General features: G+C 34.8%; 1 protein-coding gene across 5 annotated transcripts in view; it reads left to right on the plus strand.

Annotated features, from left to right (window-relative positions):
• Positions 1-24404, plus strand: part of LOC147064383 (uncharacterized) — an 82700-nt gene extending 58296 nt beyond the window's left edge. The window contains exons 3-13 of one of the 5 annotated variants that reach the window (XM_085957417.1): positions 7821-8012; positions 10005-10108; positions 11571-11814; positions 14235-14309; positions 17591-17775; positions 18116-18251; positions 19138-19218; positions 20140-20490; positions 21268-21651; positions 21847-21971; positions 22378-24404. In XM_085957417.1, coding sequence (XP_085813543.1) covers positions 7821-8012; positions 10005-10108; positions 11571-11814; positions 14235-14309; positions 17591-17775; positions 18116-18251; positions 19138-19218; positions 20140-20490; positions 21268-21651; positions 21847-21971; positions 22378-22444 — 1944 coding nt within the window. In that variant the 3' untranslated portion in view covers positions 22445-24404. The remainder of the gene's footprint in view (positions 1-7820; positions 8013-10004; positions 10109-11570; positions 11815-14234; positions 14310-17590; positions 17776-18115; positions 18252-19137; positions 19219-20139; positions 20491-21267; positions 21652-21846; positions 21972-22377) is intronic. The other 4 variants (XM_085957418.1, XM_085957420.1, XM_085957421.1 and 1 more) reach the window with 4 other exon arrangements.
• The last annotated feature ends 641 nt before the right edge of the window (positions 24405-25045 follow it).

Here is a 25045-nt window from a genome sequence, read left to right on the forward strand (position 1 = left end):
CGATGTGTATTCTGCCTATTTTCATTTAAGGTTTTTAGCAAATGTATGTTTATTTCGTTTTTCGAAGTACACGCTATACTATTCGAAATTGTTGGATCTTTCTTTAACCGAGGATCCATGTTTAGTTAGTATCCACAATAATATGGAAAACACTATGCGACCGAATGCACTTCATTCCAGCGTTTGATTAGTGTAGTGAACAATTCCATTAAACACACATCCGTCTGCATCTGTAAACACTTGTCGGAGGCGGATATATTGGGCTAATTCACTAAGCATTCATTTAAAATGTATCAATGGAGATTAAATACATAAAAAAAAACATTGTTTCAAAACCACTATGATGGGGTTCTTTTATATAAACGCCTGTTCAATTAATAATATATAACAGGGATCGGCATACATGAGGTCAAAGAGAGCCGCATTCTGGATATTCATATTATATATAAAGAGCATAGTCACATTCTCACATTTCTCACGTAGTATTAAATACACAAATTCAAATTTAATTACCTACGTAATCTTAATTGCTATATAAAGTACAAAAAATACATATAAGAAAATAAAAATGAGTTCAATGAAAAATACATTCATATACGCGCATCTTCTCACTTACGACATGTTGAAAGGAAAATTCGCGAAAATACAAGTATAATGCGGAAAGCAAATACTTATATTTTTATCAAGAGATATTGGGAAGCGAACTTAACCCAACGACGAGCAGCATTTGCCCACGTCTGATATATTATCAGTATTATCACACTATGTATTGTGAAATCATGACCATCGATTCAGTGAGCAAAAAAGCAACAATATACTCTCCGTATGCATGAAATGTCTCAACCACACTGGAAAAAATGTAAACTGCACAATTTGACGTCTCTAGTAGTGACAGTCGTGTGATACGCGGTGTTTACATTTGCGTATATAAGTAGTTGTAATAAGTGACAGGTGAGTGTCGACACACGCAAAATAAGTGGCTGATACAAATATAGTAATTACTGTTTACACTAAGTCAGTAATCGGCAAACCACGGCTCGCGAGCCACATGTGGCTCTTTGGGCCCTTGGGTGTGGCTCTGCCACAAATGACCACGTACGGGCTAAAACAGTGAAAGATATAACAGTCAAAATATCTTCGAATATAACCAACCAGCAAGTCGAAGATCTTAAATTGGTTTCAGCTTTATCAATATCAGTGTACGATTTATTTCATCTACAGTTCCTAAAGAAGAACTTGTAGGATTATTGCCACTCAAATATCAAACACGTGGAGAGGATATTGCAAATGCTGTGTGTGTATTGCAAAAGTGTATGGAAAAACATCATATTCCACTCGATAAAATTGTGTCAATTTCAACAGACGGGGCAGGGCATTAAGTATGACTGGCGTAAGAAAAGGGATTGTTGCTATTTTGAAAAAAAAAATCACCAGATACTTGCTTACCATTGCACCATTCGTCAAGAAGAGCTTTGTGCGCAGACATTTGCAAAGTTATGGAATTGGTGATTAAGATTATCAACTCTATTATAGATAAAGCTTATGGATAAAGAATTATGGAGCTCTAAATTTGAACATCTCTGTGCTGATATGGAAATGTTGGAGAAAAACAAATGTGAACATGTTTCACAGCACAAGTTTAGTAGTCTGCTTTGAAAGACCTGAAGAAGGGATACATGATGATTTTTAATACCTGGAATAGTATTCCTGACTTATATGATTAGTTGAAAAAACTAGCGTTTGCTGTTCTTTCCCTTTCCGGTTCTACATATTCATGCGAACAATCTTTTTGAAGCATGAACCAAGGATCAAGAGTAAATTGAGAAGTCGTTTTATTAATGAGAACCTGGAATCGTGCCTAAAATTAAAGATAACAACATACAAACCTGACTTATCCAAAAGGAGATGCAAGGCCATTGTTCACATTAAGTGTTTGTTAGTCATTGTCATGATTTAATTTTATAGATACCTTACCTACAATTTATTTTTTATCAATACATAAGATCATTATGTATTAACAATGATAATATCACGTTAACAGTGTACCTACGTATATAGTAAGTTTAAGAAATTTGGCCCTCAAAAACAATCTCAATCGTTGTACTGTTGATATTTGGCTCTGTTGACCAATGAGTTTGCCGACCACTGCACTAAGTGAATATGTGGTCATACATAAATATGACGATATTAGTGTCAAATGTATACTTACCATTAGAATCATTATAATATTATGTGGGTAACTTATAAACTCACCAATTCCAATCTAAATTGTCAATATAATGTTTTTACATAATTGTAACTTTTTTTAACTGTTTTTTATGCATTTTTTGATGTTCTTATTGGCTTTTACAGTGTTTACTGTTGAAATTAGTACCTATGTTAATATTATAGCAAATGTATAATGGAGAGAACAAATGGAATAATATCTCTCGAAAAATGGTTTCTCAGCATTCCCTCCCCTCACCTAGCTAATTTAATGATAATCGAAAATGGTGTTTCCATATTTTACTGACCATAAATTTGAAAATTCATCTAAACGAAACTAATAAAGACTAACCACAAACATACATAAAAATAAATCTAATAGCCTTCAAGAATATATTGTTTCTTTTTCCAATGCCTCCCAAATGTATTCACTATGCTACTTGCTTCGGCTACTACATTTTAACCACTTGTCCAGGATTCTCCAAACTTTGGGAGCATTGCATTTGCGTTCACAGAGTGGCTAAAAGGAGCACGAAAAGTTCGTTATTTACATAAAATAGTTAACTTACAAAATTATTTATTGATTTATATCCAATATGTTTAGGCTAAAAGTATTAGAATTCTTCTTCTGAAGCAAAAATAACCGTTCATACACACACACTATGGATTGCAATCCCGTACATGTTTTTCAATATATTTTCGAAGTATTACATAACATAGAGAAATTTTATAAGACATTTCCCTGCCCTGATATAAACGTGTTTATTTTGTCTTAATATTAGGTACTGTAATAGTTACCTTGTGCATTATATATATTTTAACTATATCGACATATTCTTATTGAAATACTATTTCATGATCATTTACGTCATCTTAAGATTGCACTTCAGTGAAACGGCAAATAATTTTCAACTATAAGTGCGACAAAATTTTGGACTGGCTGGCAATCGGAGAGCGAAAGTAGATCTGTGAACACGTCAATTTGTTTTGTGATGGCTACGGGGGAATTAAATGATGACTAAAAAACGTTACCCATTTACTTGAAAAAGAAAACATGTCAATGAATATATTATTATTATTAGTAATAGAACAATAAAAATAACATTAAATGGACGCATGTTGACTTTTTATGACAAATTATGTTTTGTTCTGCACGCGTCATTTGCACAATCCTCGCGTCGCGTAGTCGCGATCGTTTTAGACCGTGCTCCAGCTGAAGTATATATAGCCTTAATGAAAAAAGAAGATATACTCGTATAATCGAACCATGTCGTTCTTCATTTCTACAAAAAATAATATACTTACAACGCGAGCTAACGTAAGCACCTTTATGGTATTGTTTATATTTAGTTTATGCTTATATCACTCACCTCAGTGAATGTATTGAGGTTCGTCAAGTATCTGCGATCGCGACTGTTACACCTTGAAACATAATATGCCGCGTACATTTACTGTGAGAATAATAAATTATTGTTTTAGATCGCTACCATTAACTATACTGATTCATGGATCCCAGCATATAGGCTGCCCCCTCCTATATTGAGAGTGAGTGAAAAGAAAGAGATATACCTATTATACTCAATAGTGACACGTTTTGCGGGAACATTACTGTTGTCATTATATTACAGCGAATATACAGTTATATGATATTCATATACTAGTTTTTAATGCTATTTTTAGATATTATTTGATAGTTATAAAATTATCACATTAAATCTAAACACTCTGCGTGTCTAATGACGTCAGAAACTAATTTCAAACCCCATAAAGGTATCGTGCCAATGTGTCTTTATGGGTTGCGTACCTATTAGGCATAGTAATCATAATTTTGCCATAATATCTAAAGCTCCCTTATAAAAAATGCGAATCACAATGCATGTAATAATTTCAACCGATTTTACGTCATGTTGATTTAACATTATTATAAATTCTAATGTTGTAGTTAACTTACATACTGAAATAATCCGTACCCAGTGGCGATTTTCATTGACGCAGACGACGCAATCGATTCGTCAGAAAAAAAATATTAAGTTATACCAAAATTTTAAAAAAGATGCGTATTTCTCAACAAAATGATTATAAAATATGTATATCCAGAAAAATTACACAACTAATAAACGTAAAAAGGGTATTTAACAAAACCACCCAAACAGATTACTTGAACACAAAAAACAGACTTAGATTTTATTTTTAATTAACCAATCGCGACGTGGACACGAATCAGCGTAGATCGCGTTCCAGAAGATAATTGAAGCCTCCCCCTCAATAATGATTATGTAATATGTTCATTTTGTCAGTTTTTAAGTAAATTATACAACAATGAACTTCATCACATTACCTCAGTTTTGGCATATTTATTTTTTTGATCTAGTAACGTTAAGTCGCCTGTTTTTGATCCGTTATGTTGGCCTCCCTACAATAATGATCTATGCATCTGTCAAAATGGAGGATGGCACAAGAGTTTTTCCCCTGCGCATGCAAAAATACTTCACAGAGAAAAAATCACGTGGAAAATTGGAAGAGGAACAAAAATAAGTGATTAATTTGATTGATTGATTGATTTAATTATAAATAATTTCTTCTCAACAAAATAGTTTTATTTGATTATCTCAAGGTGCCAATTTTTTATTTTATTTATAAATGAAACAAACAGTTACAAAATACGTTTAAAAATAGAATAGTGAAAAGTTATTGTAACCAGAAAAGTTTGCTGTATACATTATAGTATAGTTAAGCCTAACAAGATAGAAAGTAAGAACATTAGTATAAAGAAAACATTACATTTAAAATTCGATCAATGTCCATTATACAAAATTGTGGAGATAGCGCGTTTAAACGAAACAGGTGACAAATGTAACATAGATCATTACTGATTCAATTATATCCGGCTCTTAGTTCTCCCAACAGTTTTTTTTAATTCAAATTTTAGATTTTTAGAACAAAACATGATTAGATGTCTTATTTCGTTTAAATAATAAATTATTATGGACCAGTATTTCTCGTTTTCATAGTGTGTTCTTATATTAACATGATGGCAGTATAATAACATTTATTAGCAAACCGCGAAATGGAAAATGAACCCAAAAACCAAACTTTAGCCTTTCTCTGCGACCGCCATCGTAAAACATCAGTCCAAATTTTAATACGCGTCATAATTCTTGTTTTATATTCCATATATGAACTGAAAATGTAATACGCCATATTTTATGTCCCAGGGGAGGCTCTCTCCCCCTACTCATTTATTTGGCCGATTTTTTTGCTAGGAAAAATGCTTTTTTTTATGTTTCGTTATTAGCCTCGGTGGCTCCATGCCAATGTTCTATGAATAATCGATTATTTTGACGTGGATATCACATTCATAAACTTTTTTATAATAGTATAATACGGTTGGAGGTTACCTTTCTGACTATCAAATTACGGACCAGGCAAATACATATAATAACTTAATTAAGTAGTATTCTGTATGTCTTACGTATTATTAAGTATTAGCTAATGGCTTTATTACGAAAGCAAGGGAACATTATATCAGTAATTTAATTATTTAAGACTTACCATTATTATCATAATATACAATTACCGGCTATGAAAATTGAATTAACGTTCATATTGAATGTAATAAAATTGGAGACAGTATAGTATAAGGCACTATAAGGTCATCTCTTTCCGATAGAAAGCTCACGGCGAACTGTGCTATGGTGAAATGTTTTACGTACAATTTACATGTAACCAAAACATAAATTAACATGCGTACAATCATTACTATTCGTAGGTGGCGTTTCATACACATTCAGATTATTCTGATGGAGTGAGAACGTCGATAGATTGGTGGGAAGTTGGCGGCCAACCATGACGAATTAGATTTTTTCTCATTATTTTCATCGCACCGACGTTGTTGCGAGATGTGGCGGATGTGTATGTGCGTTAGTAAAATAAATTGTATACAAAACGTTGCATGTTGCAATCAACAGAATGTGATAGTCGCACACGTGGTCTTGATGTAATAATAATATTATAACTTGCCGGTGGATTGGGATCCAAAAATAGTCTGGCGTCTGTGGCGCAACCATGGGGGAAACAAGTCAGCCGCTAACTCAAAAAATACACTACCGTAGTCATCTTCACGACGTTCCTCAAATAATTTTGGAAAGGTGGAAATCGTGATTTGTGGGTTTGATCATCAGATCTGGAAAATTCGTAATCAGTTTTAAATGTGTTTTTGGACCAGGGATACAAAAATAATGGAAAGTCCTTTAATTTAGTAGAAGGTACGCTTCTCGCTTATGGAAAAAATTGATAAATTTAGACACGTGTAGAATAATATTATGTTTGTCTCTGATAATTAATTACCTTAGGAATCGAGGGCATCCGTTGTTTGTTCTCCCAAGGTGCAGATCTAACCTGCCATTAATTAGTAATGTCAATTGGGAGGGCAAGAACTATGTTTAATCAAATTGCTTCGGATATTGATATATTCCATTTACGTGAGGGTGAATTTAGGTGGACGTTGTTTTATGGGTTTTTGAGATATCAATCAACCTAGTTCACTCTGTGTGCTTCCATGTACTTTTAATTTTCATAATTTATTTCCTATGTTATTATTGTATTACTTACTAATTTTACCCTGTATTTTTATGTGAAAAATTGTTATCACTTACTTACTTTATGTCATGTCGTGAACGCTTTGAATTTATAATTTGTCATGTTCATTATATTTATGTAAAATAAATTTGAATGTTTATTAATGTATCCATTAAAATGTATCTCATAAATGCAATGCGGATTCAATATTCGTAATATCCGAGGGACTTTGTATTTCTTGCGTTTAATTAATGTCTTGCCCTTTGTTAAATCATAAACCAGATCTGCTGTCAAAGTCTTGAGTCTATGGCGACTGGATTCACAATTCTATACTATTAATATGATTACAATATAATATAATATACAAGTATTAAATTAAATATGTAAAGTATACCACCATCCTTCTCTGTATTCGCATTTTAACATAATGGTCAATTTATCATCTGCATTATTTTATTTGAATTTATGTTCATATCGATAATTTAACGTTACAGTTTGACAAGCTATTTATCAAGATGGCTTGTCTAAAAATATGGTGCATTCACACTAAAATGTATCTGGCGCTTAGTTCGTGCTTTTTAAAGGTCATTAACATTATTTTATTACAAACGAAAGTATCCACACGGAATATTGACTTTTAAAATTATTGCGATAATAATAATATGCTACATTTTGTGAATGTTGCAATAAGAACATTAATACGTTGTATGCATACATTTTACTTATTAGTGGTATACTTGCTCTTACGCAAAAATGTGGTCGAAAAATGAACCCCATATTCCTTGCAATTAGGGAATCCAATCCCAAGCCAAAATTTTGATTCCGGGATTACAATTTGACGATCCCGAGATGAGTTGGACATCTGTCTAATGTCTACCTATACACATATTTTTGTTGATTTTGTCGTTCAGAAAAAAGTAATTTCCCATAACAATGTAAATAAGTAGATAACTAGAAAAAAAATTGTGGAAATGTGGTTGTGGTTGACCGCGTGACCCTGGGATGGCCGTACTGAAGAGTTGTTGTTTTTGTTTCAGACGTTTCATACGCCGTCATTCGGCGACGAAGAGTTTGACATTCCGCCGTTGCACATGCAGCAGCAGCAACAGCAGCCGTTCAGTGAGATGCACCACCACTCCGGCCACCCGCACCCCTACACCATGTACGACCACCGCGCCCCGCAGGTATCCTCGACCCCGTCACCACCGACACACCACCAACACCTCGCCGTAAGAACCACGCACCGCAACAGAACGGAACTGTCTCGCCGTGCCCTCAAAATTATTCAAAATCAATCAAAAAAAAAAATGTCATTCTTGTTTTCTTTTGTTTTTTGTGTTTGTTAAATGGCTGCGTGGCCTAGGCGGGTGGTGGAGGGAAATAGTAATAATTTTAATATTTCCGACCTAACGCTTTACCGGTCGACACCTGACTTTTGTATTGGATAACTTGATTTATGTGTTTTTTTTAGAATATTACTGAATCTAATATGTACTCCTTATTACGATTATTAGGATAATAAATAAATCACTTCCTAAAATCTACAGTAGCGACAGTTACATTATTTACAATAAAACATTTGTTACTAACCTAAAATGCAATCAAATTATTTACACTGCTAAATTGAAAATTCAATTTTCGAACATTATGAAAATCGACATTTACTATCTAGTGAGGTGATCGACGTACATCTATGTGATAGACGATATGCTATCAAAAGTTCATTATTAATGTTCCAACACTCAATAAGAAGTACATAAGTGTAACATCGACATAATTAATTAGAAACAGTATAACCATAGAGATCTGAAAATCATGATTCAAATTATTCGAATGACGCTCGCCTTGCTAGTGCTAACGTCATTACACGGTATTCCGCTTTGACGTTTATTTGTTATTTCATCTGTCCAAATCTCTTATTTAATAATTGGTGGGGTTGGTAAAATAGAGAGGTAATAAATAGATTAATGTTGCCACTAAATACTTAATTATCTTGCAGTTGTATACCTATATCTAATATCCTCATGCTTATTTTCGAAATAGGACCTACTGGATACATTCTGAAACTTAAATGATTCTGATTATTATTACATTACTAACGCGTCTTGTTGGTAAAACAACAATTAATTTATTATTGATTACATACTAAACACTGTCATTAGTGGTGATATAATGTGCAGATAAATAAAATAAAACATATTTATTTTACTTAAGAATACTAAATTACTAAGTTGAGGTTAGGTATATTAATATATTTTACGAGGAATAGTTGAACATTCGTCCAACCTATTGAGACGTTACACTGGATCAAATACTTGTATATTTTTACCACCCACGGCTGATATTTAATACAAAGCTGGGCGCTTGTGACTGGTCGTCCGCCGTCTTTGGTTGAGTCGCCATTGTTGAATTCTGCAATCTTTTTGTCATGATCGAAATGATAGTATTTCGGCAAAAATTATAGGACGTGTTGAAAATGTAAAAATATGCTAACCGGCGAATTCAATTTTTCAAAATTGTGATATTTTTGACGTACTATACTTTTTTAATAGTACGCGGACCAAAATGTACTATAATTTTAGTTTTGTTGGCAACACTGCGTTCACTGACAGGTGGCAGCGCGCGACGGCGGACAACTAGTCAGTCACAAGACCCCAAAGTTGATATCATCAGGCTCATCAGTGTATAAAGGCCTCATGATTGTAGCGCCGTCGTTGGATGCTATCCTCAACGACTGAGCTAAACATTTTTCGTAAGATTTTATGATCGGAGATCGGATGCCGCTAGAGCTTGTGATTTCTCAACTTTTTTCGTTTCTCGAGATTGGTATATTAATTTCTCGAGAATTCTCGGTCACAACCTTTGGATACCACAACTTTTCGGAATAAAAATACATCATTTTAAAAAAACCACAGAAAATTTTACAAAAAATTTTAACCGACTTGAACACACACATCTTTCACTTTCTGGGCGAGTGCTCTCAAAATGTTAAGCTACCAATTCAATGTTTTCGAGGTTTTTATAATGATATATTTTCAATAAAAAGATTGTCCCATTCTTAAATCTTGTGTATACCTATATAATGTTAAATAAAAAATTTTATGGACTGCTGAATTACATTATATTTTTCTCATTACTTTTGGATATCAAGTTTACCTATAGAGCATTCACCTTGACACCGTTAGAATGACAATAATATTAATACGGTATTTCCTGTTCAGATGGGCATGATCAACCCAGCTCAAGATGGACTCTCATTACCCGATGGCCAGCCTTCCTACCAGCAACCACTTTATCTACAACCACAAGAGCACCCCATGCAAACGTGAGTGTATTTTATTTCTATCCATAAAACTTATAAATGATACAGATCACAAGAGTTGTTCTGGCGTGCACAAGGTGAATTTCCATCGGTGTCTATCTTCACAGTATGTAGTTTGAATTCATTCTGCCATAATATATTAGAAGTACTCCTGAGATTACATTATAATAATTAGGCGTAGGGAGGGTACAATGGTCAAACATCAGACAGAAACAGATTATTATCACCATGGCCCCCACAAGGGGGGCTGACAGGGCTCTAGCCTGGTGGCCCGGGCTTAGGTAGGGCCCGGCGTGGCAGGTCTACCAGTTAAGTGAGAATAAACACACCACAAATTCACTCTTATTTTTTTTTCAAAAGTCGCCTGAATTTGACAAATAGAATTTTATTTTATTATATTTTTAGTGTGTTTCCCGACTAAATAAAAATGACTATTTACCAATATTTGGCGAAGGGTCGCATGTTACTTGACTATCACAAAATGAGGTGACGATCAGTGCTTCATAATATGATACCGAGTGCCGACAATTCAAGTGGATTTATTTTAAAATACACAGAATACCCATTATTTTACATGTAAATCTGGAGTGCATAATATAAACAAATTGACAAATCATTACTTTAAATTCTGGTGTAATTTTAATATTAGTGGTACATTATGTAGCTGCTAATAATTAATAATAATATAAAATTTAATAATACTAATTTAAATGTTGCCACACTTCAATTCTAAAAAAGTTCAACCATACTCCTACTTTGATGAAGTATAAATATAATTAAATAATGGTTATCTATGACTTTAACGATTTTTCAAATTTGAATGACATATTGTGTTTCATGATATTATTTATTTTCTAGGAATGAATCCTTTAGTTTTTTGATTTATAATAAATTGAAATCCCATACATAAACGTATTATGTAGTATTATCAGTTCATTTTATTTGACCAATAGATAGAATGAGAAGAAAGGTGACATTTAATATTATAGGATAATTATAATATGTAGTGTAGTTTCACTTCATATTACATTTCATTTAAGGCTATACCTCAGTTGCGACATGGTCTAAAAAGATTGTAACTATGCGACGCGCGGATTGTGCTAATGACGCGTGCCGAACGGAACATAATTTGTCATAAAAATTCAACATGCATCCATTTAGTGTTATGTTTATTGTTATATTAGTAATAATAATAATATATTCATTGCATGTTTTCTTTTTCGAATACAGGCATAAAGTTTTTAGTCGTCTTTACACAATATAAGAATATATTCTTATGACGCCATCGCAAAAAAATCGACGTGCTCCCACCTCGAATGCCACTCGGCGATTGGCGACAAATGCGAAATTTTGTCCCACCTATTGTTGAAAATTATTTGCCGTTTCACTTATGTATGCTCTTAATATCATATGTTAATGATCATTCATTCACATGAATGTTTTCTAATTATTCCTTTATTTTCAGAGCATACGGTAGCCCCCAGCCGCCGGGTAACTATTTGATACAGCAACAACCGGGCGGACCTCGGTTATTAGTGATGCAACCTCCTCAACAACCGCAGCAAGGCCAACAAGGCCAAGGGCAAGGTGGGGCGCAGCCCGGCTACGGTAGATCCCCTCCCCGCGGCGGTCCACCCCCTGCAAACTCCGCAGACCACCACACCACTAGTGAAGACAGCGATGACAGCGCACCGCATCACGCGCCAATGGTGAGACAACATGCACACTATTCAAACTCGTGCTATTATTATGATACATGTATACTGGAATTTAAAATATATAACGAAATGTTACTCCATGAATATATATGTATATTATTTCGTTCTACATACTTAATTAAAAATATTATTTTACATTTATCTATTCCTCAGTGACTTTTGGTACACATTGAAATTCTTTATTATGTTATTTTTATACAGTCCAATTTTGGATTGCGGAACTATGCTACCATAATACTTATATGAAGATTTTATAGTAATATTATTATTATACTAGAGAGGTGCGTTAAAAAAAACAATCTTTACTCATGAATATCCTGATTATTATGCCCAAATCATGATACTTTAGTAATTGTATTAACAATATAACCAGAATGTCAAAATGTATAGATAATATTATTTTATATCTATGGCCACTGGAAAACTGCATTAATCATGAAATTTAATTTTGTGTTTCTTTACTGACCTAATAAACCAGTAAGATTCTACACATTTGTGTATGTAAATATTGTAATAATTTATGTCCAAAAGTCACATAACCCTGACTTGATATGATTGTGAAAAATATAGATCTAATGTAATATAACAACAGTGGATGACTTATATTGTTAGTCACCAAATGACAATTGGTTTTATTACGTTCAATTTATGACATTCTGGTGTTTGTCCTTGTTTTGCTGTGTTTACAAAAAAACACGATTGTAATATGTTATTTTTTGATTTATGTGGATGTACATACACTCCAGTGCTAGATATATGAATTTGAGTTGACATTGTCCGAACGACTTCATCGTCAGGAGAGAGAATCGTTTCTGTTCAGATTACAATCAACTTATCGAGCGATGCATGCTTTGTTCTGTACCCGTCGTCCCTTTTGTATTATTTTATATTTTATTGTATAGTCTACGTGTCTACGCGTAGCTGTTATGTATCAGAAAAGCTTTCCGACGATATAATGAAACTGTTTAGTGTTGTCATGCTAAATATTACAATCCCTGCTTACTGCACTTGACAGGTTTCTGAAAACCTATGGACAATACTAATCACACTTCTTTTTGTGTTATTTATTTATGAATTCTTTTGTGTTGTGGATAGGAACATACATTTCATTATATTTACCGATAAATACAAATTTTTTTCAAAGAATAAGAATAAACTTTTTATGTTGTAATCATTGACTCAATTTGATAGATCAATAATTATATTATATGAAACTTTTCTGATCATATTATTATTAGAAGCCAGATAAAATTTTTAATGACTAAATAAATAAAAGTGTAATGCAGAAATCGCATATACCTAATCGACTTTAAAAAATATACCGGTTATCATTTCTTATTTCACAGTAGTGTTGTTGTAATGATAACGAATTCCGCCCATTCCTTCGCTTTATATAATCAATTATTCGCCAGACATCTTACGGTTTTCTAAATCTGGCAATTCGGCAAGCATTCTCTTTCCACTCCTTATCCTCGACCACCTAATTTTCCATTGAGAGCGAACGCAGTGTTCAACCGTTTCCATCCCTCCCCACCCGCATCGGAGCACAGCTGTCAAGTGAACTCGAGTCGACCGATGTCATATTCACATATTATTTCTAGAATTCAAATTTTAAAGTTGTCATGAAACATACTGTAGTTTATGGTGAAGTTGAGAAACAATGTTTGTAAGGAAGCCCTAAACAGATTATTTACAGCTGAGCAGGGTAAGTATTTACAGATTGACGTTACAGAATTACAAAAATTAGTCCAATAGAATATAGTCATCATGTAAAACAATATAGGTTTATTGCCTTAATGGAATTGATATTTCTATTCCAATAATTTATCTTCGGAATCAATGGTATGCACTCTATGGGCTTTATTTAATAGAAGCAATTATTGTTGAAGCTGGGGCACATGAAACCGCAAAATTACGTTGAAATCAACCAGAAAAAAATAACTACATTTGCAAAAAAGAATTTTGTGAAAATATCACTCTGCCGATAGCGGTCTTGTTTTTCTGGCAGGATTTTGGAATGATTGACTATGTTTTGTAGGTTGTGTACGCTCGCTGTAGGATTGCATACCATGTATGTTTTTAGGAAGTTATTATTTGAGTAAACACTTATTACCGTCAGGAGCCACCATCGCATGCTTGAGGTATTGATTTAACCTTAACGGTACAAGTGAGCGATTTGTAAGCCTGATTGAAGTCAGGTATGAGGTGGTAGGCGTAGGCAGCGTGCTCCACCAGTGCGTGTCCATGTTCCTCCTTCCCGGAGTCGGCGACTCCCGAGTAATCTAGTGCAGAAGTCTCGCTCCCGGCGGCGATCGTTCGGCCTCGCCATCTCCCGTTGTGTTAAGTGAACTGCGCCCGTCAGGCGGCGGACTATATCTTCAACTGTACTTTATTCTCGGTGGGTACGGCAGCCCGGGGACGCGGAGAGCTTTTTGCCCATTCACTATTGCTCGGCGAGTCGGCGACCGTTCCCCAAACTCCGACAGGTAACGGACCACCCCCGCCCGCCGCGCCGCCTCAACACCTCCACCCCCACACCACTCGTCGACCCGATGGCACTTCCGATTCAGTTCTCACTCGCGTGTAATATTCACATCAAATTTGCCTAATTTCAGATCGTTACATAAGTTTAAATGCAAAAAAAATACTACAACAGATTTGATTTTCTGAACATAGAAATTTAGCAGTATAATGCAAATACGGTAGAAGTGCGAGTCGCAACCGTACCTAACAGATCGATCGGTAGAGTGGAGGTGTGTGGGGAGGGGGCGCTCCGAGGTGTCGCGACGCGCGGTCGGCTCCTTTCGCTCCTTCAAACTTCCCTGGCCCCTTTCCGCTGCATCATCTCTTCCCGGTTGCTGTCTGAGGGGGGCGCTGCGAAACCTGTACGGGCCGCACTGAGGCGCAGCGCGTGCCCCCTCCGGCTGTCAACCTTTACTCGCTCATCTATAAATAACTCATTAACAATATCTCAGCTATTGAGACTTTCGTTCTGACCTTCACGAATTGTTATTTTTAACCGGGAACCTAATCAATACTTCAACTTTTAAAGGCCATGTATATAATTACCTCTTAGATATTTAATTTTCTTGAATATCATTTTCATTACCTCTCTCTATTGAGAAATTCTTAGATAGTTTATATTCTGAAAGTTGAATTTTACTGTTTCTTGTTTTGTCTGCATACAGTTTGTGTTTATTTCAGTTCAGTTGAATTTTAAAAAAAATATTATTTAATGTTCAATGACATTATCGAAATTAACTACATAAAAAACTTTGTATGTGAAATTGATTCTATAGTACACTTTTTGTTTAAATCATACACAGTTAATTTATTTTTCCTTGTGTTTTTGTAATCTCTATTAGTATTACATATTTATCACTCAATTTACACCAATATTAATAATAAAACTTACTTTTACGTAGACCTTTAGTGTTGTTTCAGACGAGACACTGGTGTCTGGACACCGGTGTCTCGTGTGAAACTGCTCTTAGACTTGACATACATATTATAAGTAATACTATGCTTAAAAGTGAATGTAAGAAGTTATAACTCTTATAGAATTATAGAAGTTTAATGGTCGACTTATTTTCACTTTTCCAGTCTTCGCTTGTTTCCGAATATCTTCTCCAACGCTTAATACCTATTCCTATCACCCTAACTCTCAACCGTGTCTTTAACATTAGTATATTTGTTCAAATTATTTTAACCACCAAATAACTCGTAACTAAAATTATAAATAACTAAAAGTAATGCAGCATTATTTTCCCTTTGGTTGGCGATTCGCAAGATTTGGTACTGTTTGAGGTTATGGCTTCATTGCTGTTTTAAATGTGTTAAAAATGTTATATCTTCCATAATATTATAGAACAAACAAAAAATGTCATGCTGCATTACTTTCATTGTTCCCATACAAAGCTTTTTGAGGCCTTTATGCTTTCAAACACTTCTTTAGACTATTTTTATTTTGCACATAATTTCTATTCATATGAGGCATCCGATTTCCAAACCATATTAGCATACGCTAAATCTAATATTTGAGAGGTCAGAAGAATCGATCCATAATTTTATTTCATTCTGATATCGTTATTTACTTTTTTTATTTTTCCTATTTAAAAACATGACCAGTTTCAAAATCCACTGTACGCATGCATGATGACGAACATAAACCTTTTTATGGTATAATATGGTTTTTTAAATAAAGGTTTGTCTATATTGCTGATGAACAAAATCTTGTCTCATTTCTATTTTTTATCGTTACTATTTCTAGCTTAAGTGAATTTTGTCTTCTATAATGCATATTATAATTAAAAAGTCTTTTAATAATACTTACTGACAAAAACAGTCATAATTTTCTTAAAATTTAGCCAAATACATCAGATTTCAGAACTGGATGCCTCATAAAGTCGCCCCAAAAGCAAAAGGGCACTCGTGCAAAATTTGAGTATTGAGAAAAACGCATTTTAAGTTTTTTTGGAGTGAAAAAAAATCGTGTGGAGGTTATTTCTTAATATTTTTAAATAAAATTCAGAGCACAGTGACTTATTATTACTCTAAGATTGAAATGTAATTTTAACACAAAGGCCTCTACACATTTAAAAATAATTACACATAGTACCTTTTTCTAATATTATTTTTGTAACCACTGCACATAGACTGGCAAAATCGTGTACATGTTACGCTTTTGTTATACGTTAATTCACGATCAGTTTACAAATATACAAGCGACCTTTATTTTCTTTCGTAAATTGTGATTTCATGGATTTAACTCCATAAATGCCATTTTGCCTAAATGTAGAGAAAAAAAATTACGAACATTCGTTTAATACATTCATAACTCAAAGCTGTCATAATGTTACAAGAGCCCTTTCGCTTTTGGGGCGACGATATCATGTCTCGTTAAAATTAATTATTTTTCATCTATTAAATGAAAACTTATTTCTTATTTTAGTGATACATATTTTGTGTTTTAATACAGGACCGTAATAATCTCGTTGTATTATCACGTCCAGCCATACAATTATCTTTACTCTGTGTAAATATTATGTGTATTTTTCTGCAAATATTTGACTGTGCTACAAAAATGTTCAAATAGAACACGATCAGCCAAACATAAGTTTTTACATCACAAATATTATTATCTTTGTACTTATGATATCCATTCTTTTTATAATATCAAATCAGAGCCCGTGAACAATATTTAATTTTATTATACTTGATCAAATTAAGGAAACATCGGAAGATGTATACCTAATTACAATATATAAACGAGATAAAACACTTTAATTTATTAAATACATCAGTTCTTTGTGGACATCTGATTTGTACATTCAATAAATCTTCGCTTTTAACTATTTTTTCTCGTCTAAAAAAATCAATTCCAGAATTTTATTAAAATATTGACTGTGCAAGCTATTTACATTATGGTCTGATTGCTTGTACAACCAATCAGTCGGATGTATCTGGTGATATCAAATATGTGTGGGCGCATTATGTGATAATACATAGTGATTAAAGACACGCTTGCATTTTTAGTACCTACTCTTATATATTAAACTTACTCTACAATTAACGAACTCTTCTTTAAAAAACACTCCATCGAATGATTGCACAGTCATTTAATTCGTCATAAACGTTCTATATAAATCATTCTTGTGACAAATGCGTAATAATTGACATTTAAAACACGGGTGAGCTCTGAGTGAACATTGCTCATTTACAAGGTCAGCAACTGACGTGCGATATGTTTTCCCATGTGATTTCTCAGCAAGCGGGAGCGGGCGGCCCTGTCGGAGCTCCGGGAGCGGGCGGAGGCGTGACATTGAAGAGGCCTTCGCCGGAACCGGCCGGTGTGGCCCCCGAAACGCATCACCTCGCCGCCCGGCAACAGGTTGCCAAGAAACCTAAGGTTCAGAAAAAAAAGAAGAAGCGGGATCCCAATGAACCTCAGAAGTAAGTATTGAATTAACATCGCAGTAGTAACCCGATAATCTGTCTGAATAATAATGATAATACATACAGATACAATCTTTTATTATAAGGCAATTTTGAAAATAATATAAATTGATAGATGGGCATTGCACATGTATGTTTCATTTTGTAATGTCAAAATACGCCAGAGCCACAAACTTCCCATCACCACGTCACACCTGCGCACACTGCCTTGTTGACGATAGTATCATTTAGTAAATTTAGTAGCATACGACAACTAATAATAAATATCAAATTCTACCTGAACTTATTGTGATTAGATACAAATTATGACACTAACGATGTACAATTTTTTATATAGACCGGTATCAGCGTACGCCCTGTTCTTCCGAGACACCCAGGCGGCCATCAAAGGGCAGAATCCTAATGCCAGCTTTGGAGAAGTTTCAAAAATCGTCGCCTCCATGTGGGACGGGTTAGATTCAGAACACAAAAGCGTAAGTAGATAACAATATTGAGTTTATTTGGTCTTCGGCTACTTCCGTAGACTTTTAAGTTTAAGATTATGTAGGAAGGTCAGAGTTAAAAGATAGTATGCAAGTTGCATACAGCAAACTACATAATTTATTTTGATTATGTCCACCAATAACTAAGCAAAGATTTTAATCAATATGTATTATAAAAACTTATATAAGCAAGCTAATAACATGTTTATTCGGTGGACTATTGAGAGATCAGTATGTAATCATAGCATAACTTAATGCCGGACCGACAATTATACACTACTGGGAATGGAAGGCTACACTTTTTATGTGAGCAAAGATCAACATAGTATTACAATTTTTAATAAACCATTTCTTTTATTCAACGAATAAATCACAAGATTTTGAGAAACTAACATTCCATATATTGACCATAAGTAACTTGAAAATACCTCAGATATATACCTACTAGAGAAAATCGTATTTGAAAAAAATACGATGCTCGATGGGATTTGAACCTGTATAACCATATGAAATATCTGGGTTATTTATTGTATTTCTTAAGAAGATAGGCTTTAAATAATCACATAGCATTTCACCACTAATATCAGTTATAATAATGTACGATATTTCCAAACACTTCTAAATTTCCAATATTTCATAATTTTTCCTTACTATATACTTAATAATAATTTTATCACAATCTTTTAATGTATTCTTTTGGTATATCAATGATAATAATTAACTGGATTCTTAGTCAGTTGTGCATAGTGCCTGAAGATGCCGAAAGGCGAAATCCGAGTTGCAAATAAATTACTCAAATGGAAAACTACAAAACTTAAATCAATTAGAGTTCAAATTCTTTTAGTAATCTAATCCATCATGTGTTTTTTTTTTACAGGTTTATAAACAAAAAACAGAGGCAGCGAAGAAAGAATATCTAAAAGCACTCGCTGCCTACAGGGCCAGTTTAGTCTCAAAGGTTAGTACAAAAAAAAAAAAAAAGTAAATACCATTTCCGCATCAAAACTCAAGTCTTCTTATGGGCATAAGTTGTTGGCCATTTGCTCAATGCTAAAAATGTGCATTATAAATAACTTTATTGGTTCATTATGAAAGCGATTAAATAATACTCGACTGATTTGATTGTTGAACATGTTACATTGATTATTTCATTCACTCGTATGGTGACAAGGTGCAAATAACAATGTAGAAATATCTGTAGAGACAAAACCATGGTCACCTAACATTGTCAAGAAATAATTCTCGCTACAGAGGTCAATTGTAGTGTGTTAGAGTTGCTTCTTCATAACTTCGCACTCCTGGCTCTAGGATGAAAATGATATTTTTTACATATACAGTACACTCTCAGTAATCCGACAACTACTATAATCCGCTGTTATTTTTACGAGTTTAAAGCACTTAATCAAGCTCTATAATTCGCCGGTATTCGATTGTCAAATTCAGTAGTCTGCCGCATACAAGTAAGTATACAACGCAGATGAGACGGGTTTATTTTGGAAACTTCTCCTTCGTAAAACATACGTTCATCGCGAAGAAAGTAATGTACCAGGGAGGAAAGTACCCAAGGACCGCATCACAATAATTATGCCGTGCTCCAATGCAACCGGGACACACAACATGAAGCTTTTGGTCATAGGGAAAGCCAGGAATCCTAAGCCATTCAAGATCCATCGTGTAGTAAAATGTGCAAAGTTACAAAACGTATACTCTAACTTTATGTCAACAGAAAGTGAAGAATGGGCATATTGTTCCAATTTGAAACTACGGAAAGAAAGCATTAACATTAAAACCAACCATTTGTGCTTGAAATTTTGAAGTGTCCAATGCATGTTAAATTGATATACAGAATGCGTTCATGAATGATGTTCAATTGTTTCAGGGAGGCGAGGCAGAAGGCGCCATGTATGGAGGAAATGGCGTAGGAGTCGGAGTCGGAGGCGGTGGTGGCGTAGGAGGGGGAGGAGGCCCGGGCACCCCGTACGGTTTCTACCCAGGCGGGACTGCTCCCGCTCCCTATCATCCCGGAGTGGGAAACAACCCGCCCGGAGCGGCCAACGTCCCCCTCAACAATTGCCAAGGCCAAGGCTCTCCCCCTGCCCCTCCTCGCTCTCCCCTCGTCAGTCCCCCCCACCACCTAGCCATGATGGGGGGAGGGGGAGGGATGCACCACGCCCCCATGGGACCGCCTCACCACCACCACCAGACTTACCTGCACCACAATCACAATCAGGTTAGCATTAAGTCATTTTTCCTCTTAATAATTATTTAAACTTATTTCGGATTAAATCTCTCCGCGACCCCACTGTTGACACACTTATTTCATTGTGAAGGTGTGAATCCAATATTCAATGAAAAAACTTAGATTTTCTCCTCTTCCATAAATAAAAATCATATGACTAAATATTGGACAAACCTGCAAGAGTTTGTGTCAAATAAATTATTGTACTCTTTGATTGATCCTTCGATACAACATGATATGATACCGTTTGACACCAGTATCAATAGTTATTCTTTCAATATCCTTTATCCCCGTTTTATTGACCTTTGACCTATTTGACATTCCATATTAGAAATGTAAAAATAATATGCAACGCAAATTTTAACCTTTTCTATGCCTTACAATATTACTATGGCAGTATCTGACAGGTCACAGATTTTTAACGACACATGGAATGTACAACGAAACTCTTACAAAATCGCTGTAATACCGATAATTTGGGGCTTAGTAGTATTTCATAATTATTCTAACAGATGTCGTCAGTGTTTAATTTTTTAGATTATGCAAATCGATGGACAGTGGCTAGTAATTTGAATTAAAAGTCAGACGAGATAACTCGCGAAATTTGTATGTGCGACCTGTCGATCACAGCCTCATAGAGTGAGATAACTCGATGAAGGCATAGAACCAGTTAAGAACCTACTTCATTGTATATTTTCTCTTTATAAAAGATTAATATTATACCTACACTTTAAGATTATTCAACATCATTGCCGTTTTAAACTTCAGCAGACGCAGCCTAACCAAATGCAGCCGTTGAATTCCCCCCACCGATCGCCCCAGCACCACGGTCCACAGGGACCCCAGGGGCCCATGGGACCGCAGGGTCAGCAGGGACAGCACAACATGCCCCCTCACCCCCAGCAGATGGGGCAGCAGCAGATGGGCCAGCAGCCTCAGGGGCAAGGGCAACAGGGCAACGTCAACCAGCAAGGCCAGCAGCAGATGGGACAGCACAACCATCACATGGCCAACCAGAATCACCAGATGATGAGCGGGCAAGGACAAGGACAGGGCGGCATGGCAATGGGCGCGCCCAATCGCCACTCGCCTCCCCAGAATCAACACCAGATGATGAACTCCCATCAGCAACAGCACCCTCAGGGTCCGCAGGTAAATAGATAACCTATTATTATACTATTATTGCACTCAAAACTAGACAGTTCAATTTACCTACTTTTAACTTCATGCAATGAAAATAGAGAAAATTCAGTTCATACGAGTAATATCATTGGCTTCATTGACAAATCAATTACGGCTTTCAATTCTTTGAATAGGCATCATGAAAATAATGTAAATGTTTTCCAGTCGAATGGCGGATCGGAAGGAGGCGCAGCAGCATGCATCCGCCACGGTTGCACAAACCCCGCCATCGCCAACAGCGAGTGGGAGGATGAATATTGTTCCAATGAATGCGTCGTTAGCCATTGCAGGTATTGCTAAATTTCTCTATGACAATTTCAATCATAGAACCGACTTGTCTAATCAAAGATGTTGAAAAAAACCTTCTATGGAGATGGAGCCTTTGTATATAAATGATAGTGAAGCTAATAACAGGGTTTGTAAGGCTAATGATTAAATTAGCTGCAGGTCATTTAACATTGCAAATGCCAAGTTGCTGACCATTAATGTTGCAAGCCTGAAAAGAGTCTTTATAAAATGAACTATCATTATTTTGATGAACAATCTCATAAAATTTTTACTCAACCGTACTAAAAGCATTTTAGATCCCTAAGAGTTGCAATACAGAAAGGTCGATAGGTTTCCTCTTTATTAGTCCAAACTCTCCGCATCTAATGCTATTATTCTAATGTGACATTTTTTTATTTTCACTTTCAGAGATGTCTTCAGCTCATGGGTGGCGTCCAACAATAACCAGAGCCAAACGTATTCAGCCGTGAAATAGAGGAACCGCTCGTGGCCGGCCTGAATCCGGCTGCCAAACTTGACATCGTGAAATGTGCATATTTAATACAAAACTAAAATATTGCATTTCTCCTGTAAATAGATTCTTTTTGTGGTTAATATTTTTATCATTTCGGTCGTTGGTAAGTTTTCGTCGCCCCGGAATCCTGACGCGCCAGACTGATCGGCCGCCGCCTTCTCTCGGATCATTCTTCACTCCTATCTTCTAGAACTGAACACTACGGGAAGACATAGAATAAGCGGTAACGTTAAATTGGAGAAGGCTTCGCCGAATCGGACAACTGTCTTAAATCTTGGCTTGTTTTGCGAGCGTTTTCGTTATCGAAAGTTTCCGTTTGTCGTGTTATCCGGCGGAGAGGAGATCGAGATCCTTCAATGTATATTTTTGTTTAAGAGTAGATATAGAAGGTTGGTAGGGCGCTCGACGCCCGAAACGGCAATGTGAAGGAAGCAATACATTTTACGTAGACGATAAGAATAAATGACTAAGATAGATTCTTGTACTACCAAATAGTACAGTCATATATTTAAGGGGGGCACGATTGTGTATAATAAATACATGCCGCTGTTGAAATCGTGTCCGCGGGCAGCTTTTTCTGTTCAGGACGGCTGCGAATCCTCAGAAAAGGGTTCTTTACTATTTTTAAACTAAATTATAATTATACTCACATATGATAAAATATGAAAGCAATTGTATTACTGGTTGATTTTGAATGTTCACTTTATATTGTAAATACCATTAATAATCTATAACTATATTATAAACATCGTATGAGATGCCATATTTAGGACACTTCTATTGAATATCAATATTACCTTATTGCGTAAGTAGGATATATTATGTAGAATCTTTGAATAAATCAAATGCAATTTTGCAATTCTCAGAGATTTATTGAAACATTTTTAAAGGAAAATAGATATGTTTTCTGTTATTGCAATGTTGAGATCAAACCGATCGCCCCATACCCGTGAATGTAATTTTTACCATTCGATCTTTTACCGTTTGCGAATGGCGGAACGTCTTTATTTTTGAATCGGAGATCACCCTCCGAATCGTGAGTATGAACCCACGAACCCTAGTATATGTATACTTGAATATTAAATTTCATAATAGACCATTATATTGACAATTAGATGAATCGACACATATAGACATTGGAAATATAATTAAAACTAAGTTTATGCATAGCATAGCAGGTTGAATAATATGTATACTAAATATATTCTTCATTATCCTTCCCGTGACCGGATTCTCACCAGTACTGTTTTGTCGCCGTTTACATTTTAAGTAGATTGGTTGCTACTCGTGGACCAATGGTAATGTGGTACTTGGTAATTGTAACAGTTAAACTTTCGTTTCTTTTACCATTGTATTATGTATTGCAGTATTGTTAATATACCTTTGCATTTATTTTAAATTTTAAAAAGTATTCTTTCCCCAAATATACATAACGAATTTTATTATGTTACGTGTAAAATTAAAAGATGTTTTTTCTTTTATAGAAATATATATTATTATGTATCAGTGGAGTGAATCGCTCTCAATTAATGAATTAGTGAGAAAATTTTATTTAAAGATATTTTTCATATAATTTATTTTACAAAAGCTCGCTTTGTATTGAATCCGATGAGTTTATTTTCCTTAATTTTTTTCATATACACATACAATTAGATTGTCAAAACATTGTCATTTTCAAAATGTTAAAGATTCTTTTTGATAATTGTAATTGAAAAAATAATATGAAGAAATAAATACATGATAGTAATATGTTGTACCTGTAAATCAATTATGAAAATAAGCTGAGACCAGATTATTTGCAGTATGACCACATGACTCATCAACATCAACATATTGGAAAAAAAAACATTTAAAATTTAGATAGGAAAATGTCACTATGCTTATATTACTTCAAAATAAATTAATTAAAATACATTATAAACATATTTTTTATTTTCATATATCATCACATTTTCCCAGTTTCACTTTTTCATACCATAACCCCCAAAATCTGAAAAATATAATCCCAGCATTATTTTTGATTGTAAAAAAAATATAGTAATTTTATCTTGCATTAGTTATTACATATTTATTATACACACATAATATATCAAAAACAATTTAAAATTAAGAAAAAAAAATACTATAAGTATGTGAAACATACAAAAACAATTTAACGAGAGTGATTGCATGTTTTTACATAATAAATCAATATCAGGTCCAATGTTAGACATGGTAATTCGCAGGAAATCTTCCAGTCTTCGTTGAAAAGCATGGTCTGTGTTTATTTTTTATTACGAGTAATATCGAAAAGCTGTTACGCCATAAGTACCCATGCTTATGGATTACGGGTACCAATGCTAGGGCTTCCAATTAACCTTGGATCGAACGGTTGGAGGTAACTTTGAACAGGCTCGCCGCAAACTCGAAACGTATGGGTCTTCATCTGAATGCGGCTAAGACCAAATCCATGTGCAGTGCTGCATACATCAACGCCGACCCTCCTCTGCGGGTTTCCGGTCTGCCTGCGAGCACTGGTGTCCAGGTTCAAATACTTGGGTGCCACAGTTGCCGACGATGGTG

Source organism: Rhyacophila brunnea, unplaced genomic scaffold (genome assembly GCF_057557595.1).
Source record: "Rhyacophila brunnea isolate RB1 unplaced genomic scaffold, BYU_Rbru_1.0 scaffold_7, whole genome shotgun sequence".
NCBI classification, from domain to species: domain Eukaryota; kingdom Metazoa; phylum Arthropoda; class Insecta; order Trichoptera; family Rhyacophilidae; genus Rhyacophila; species Rhyacophila brunnea.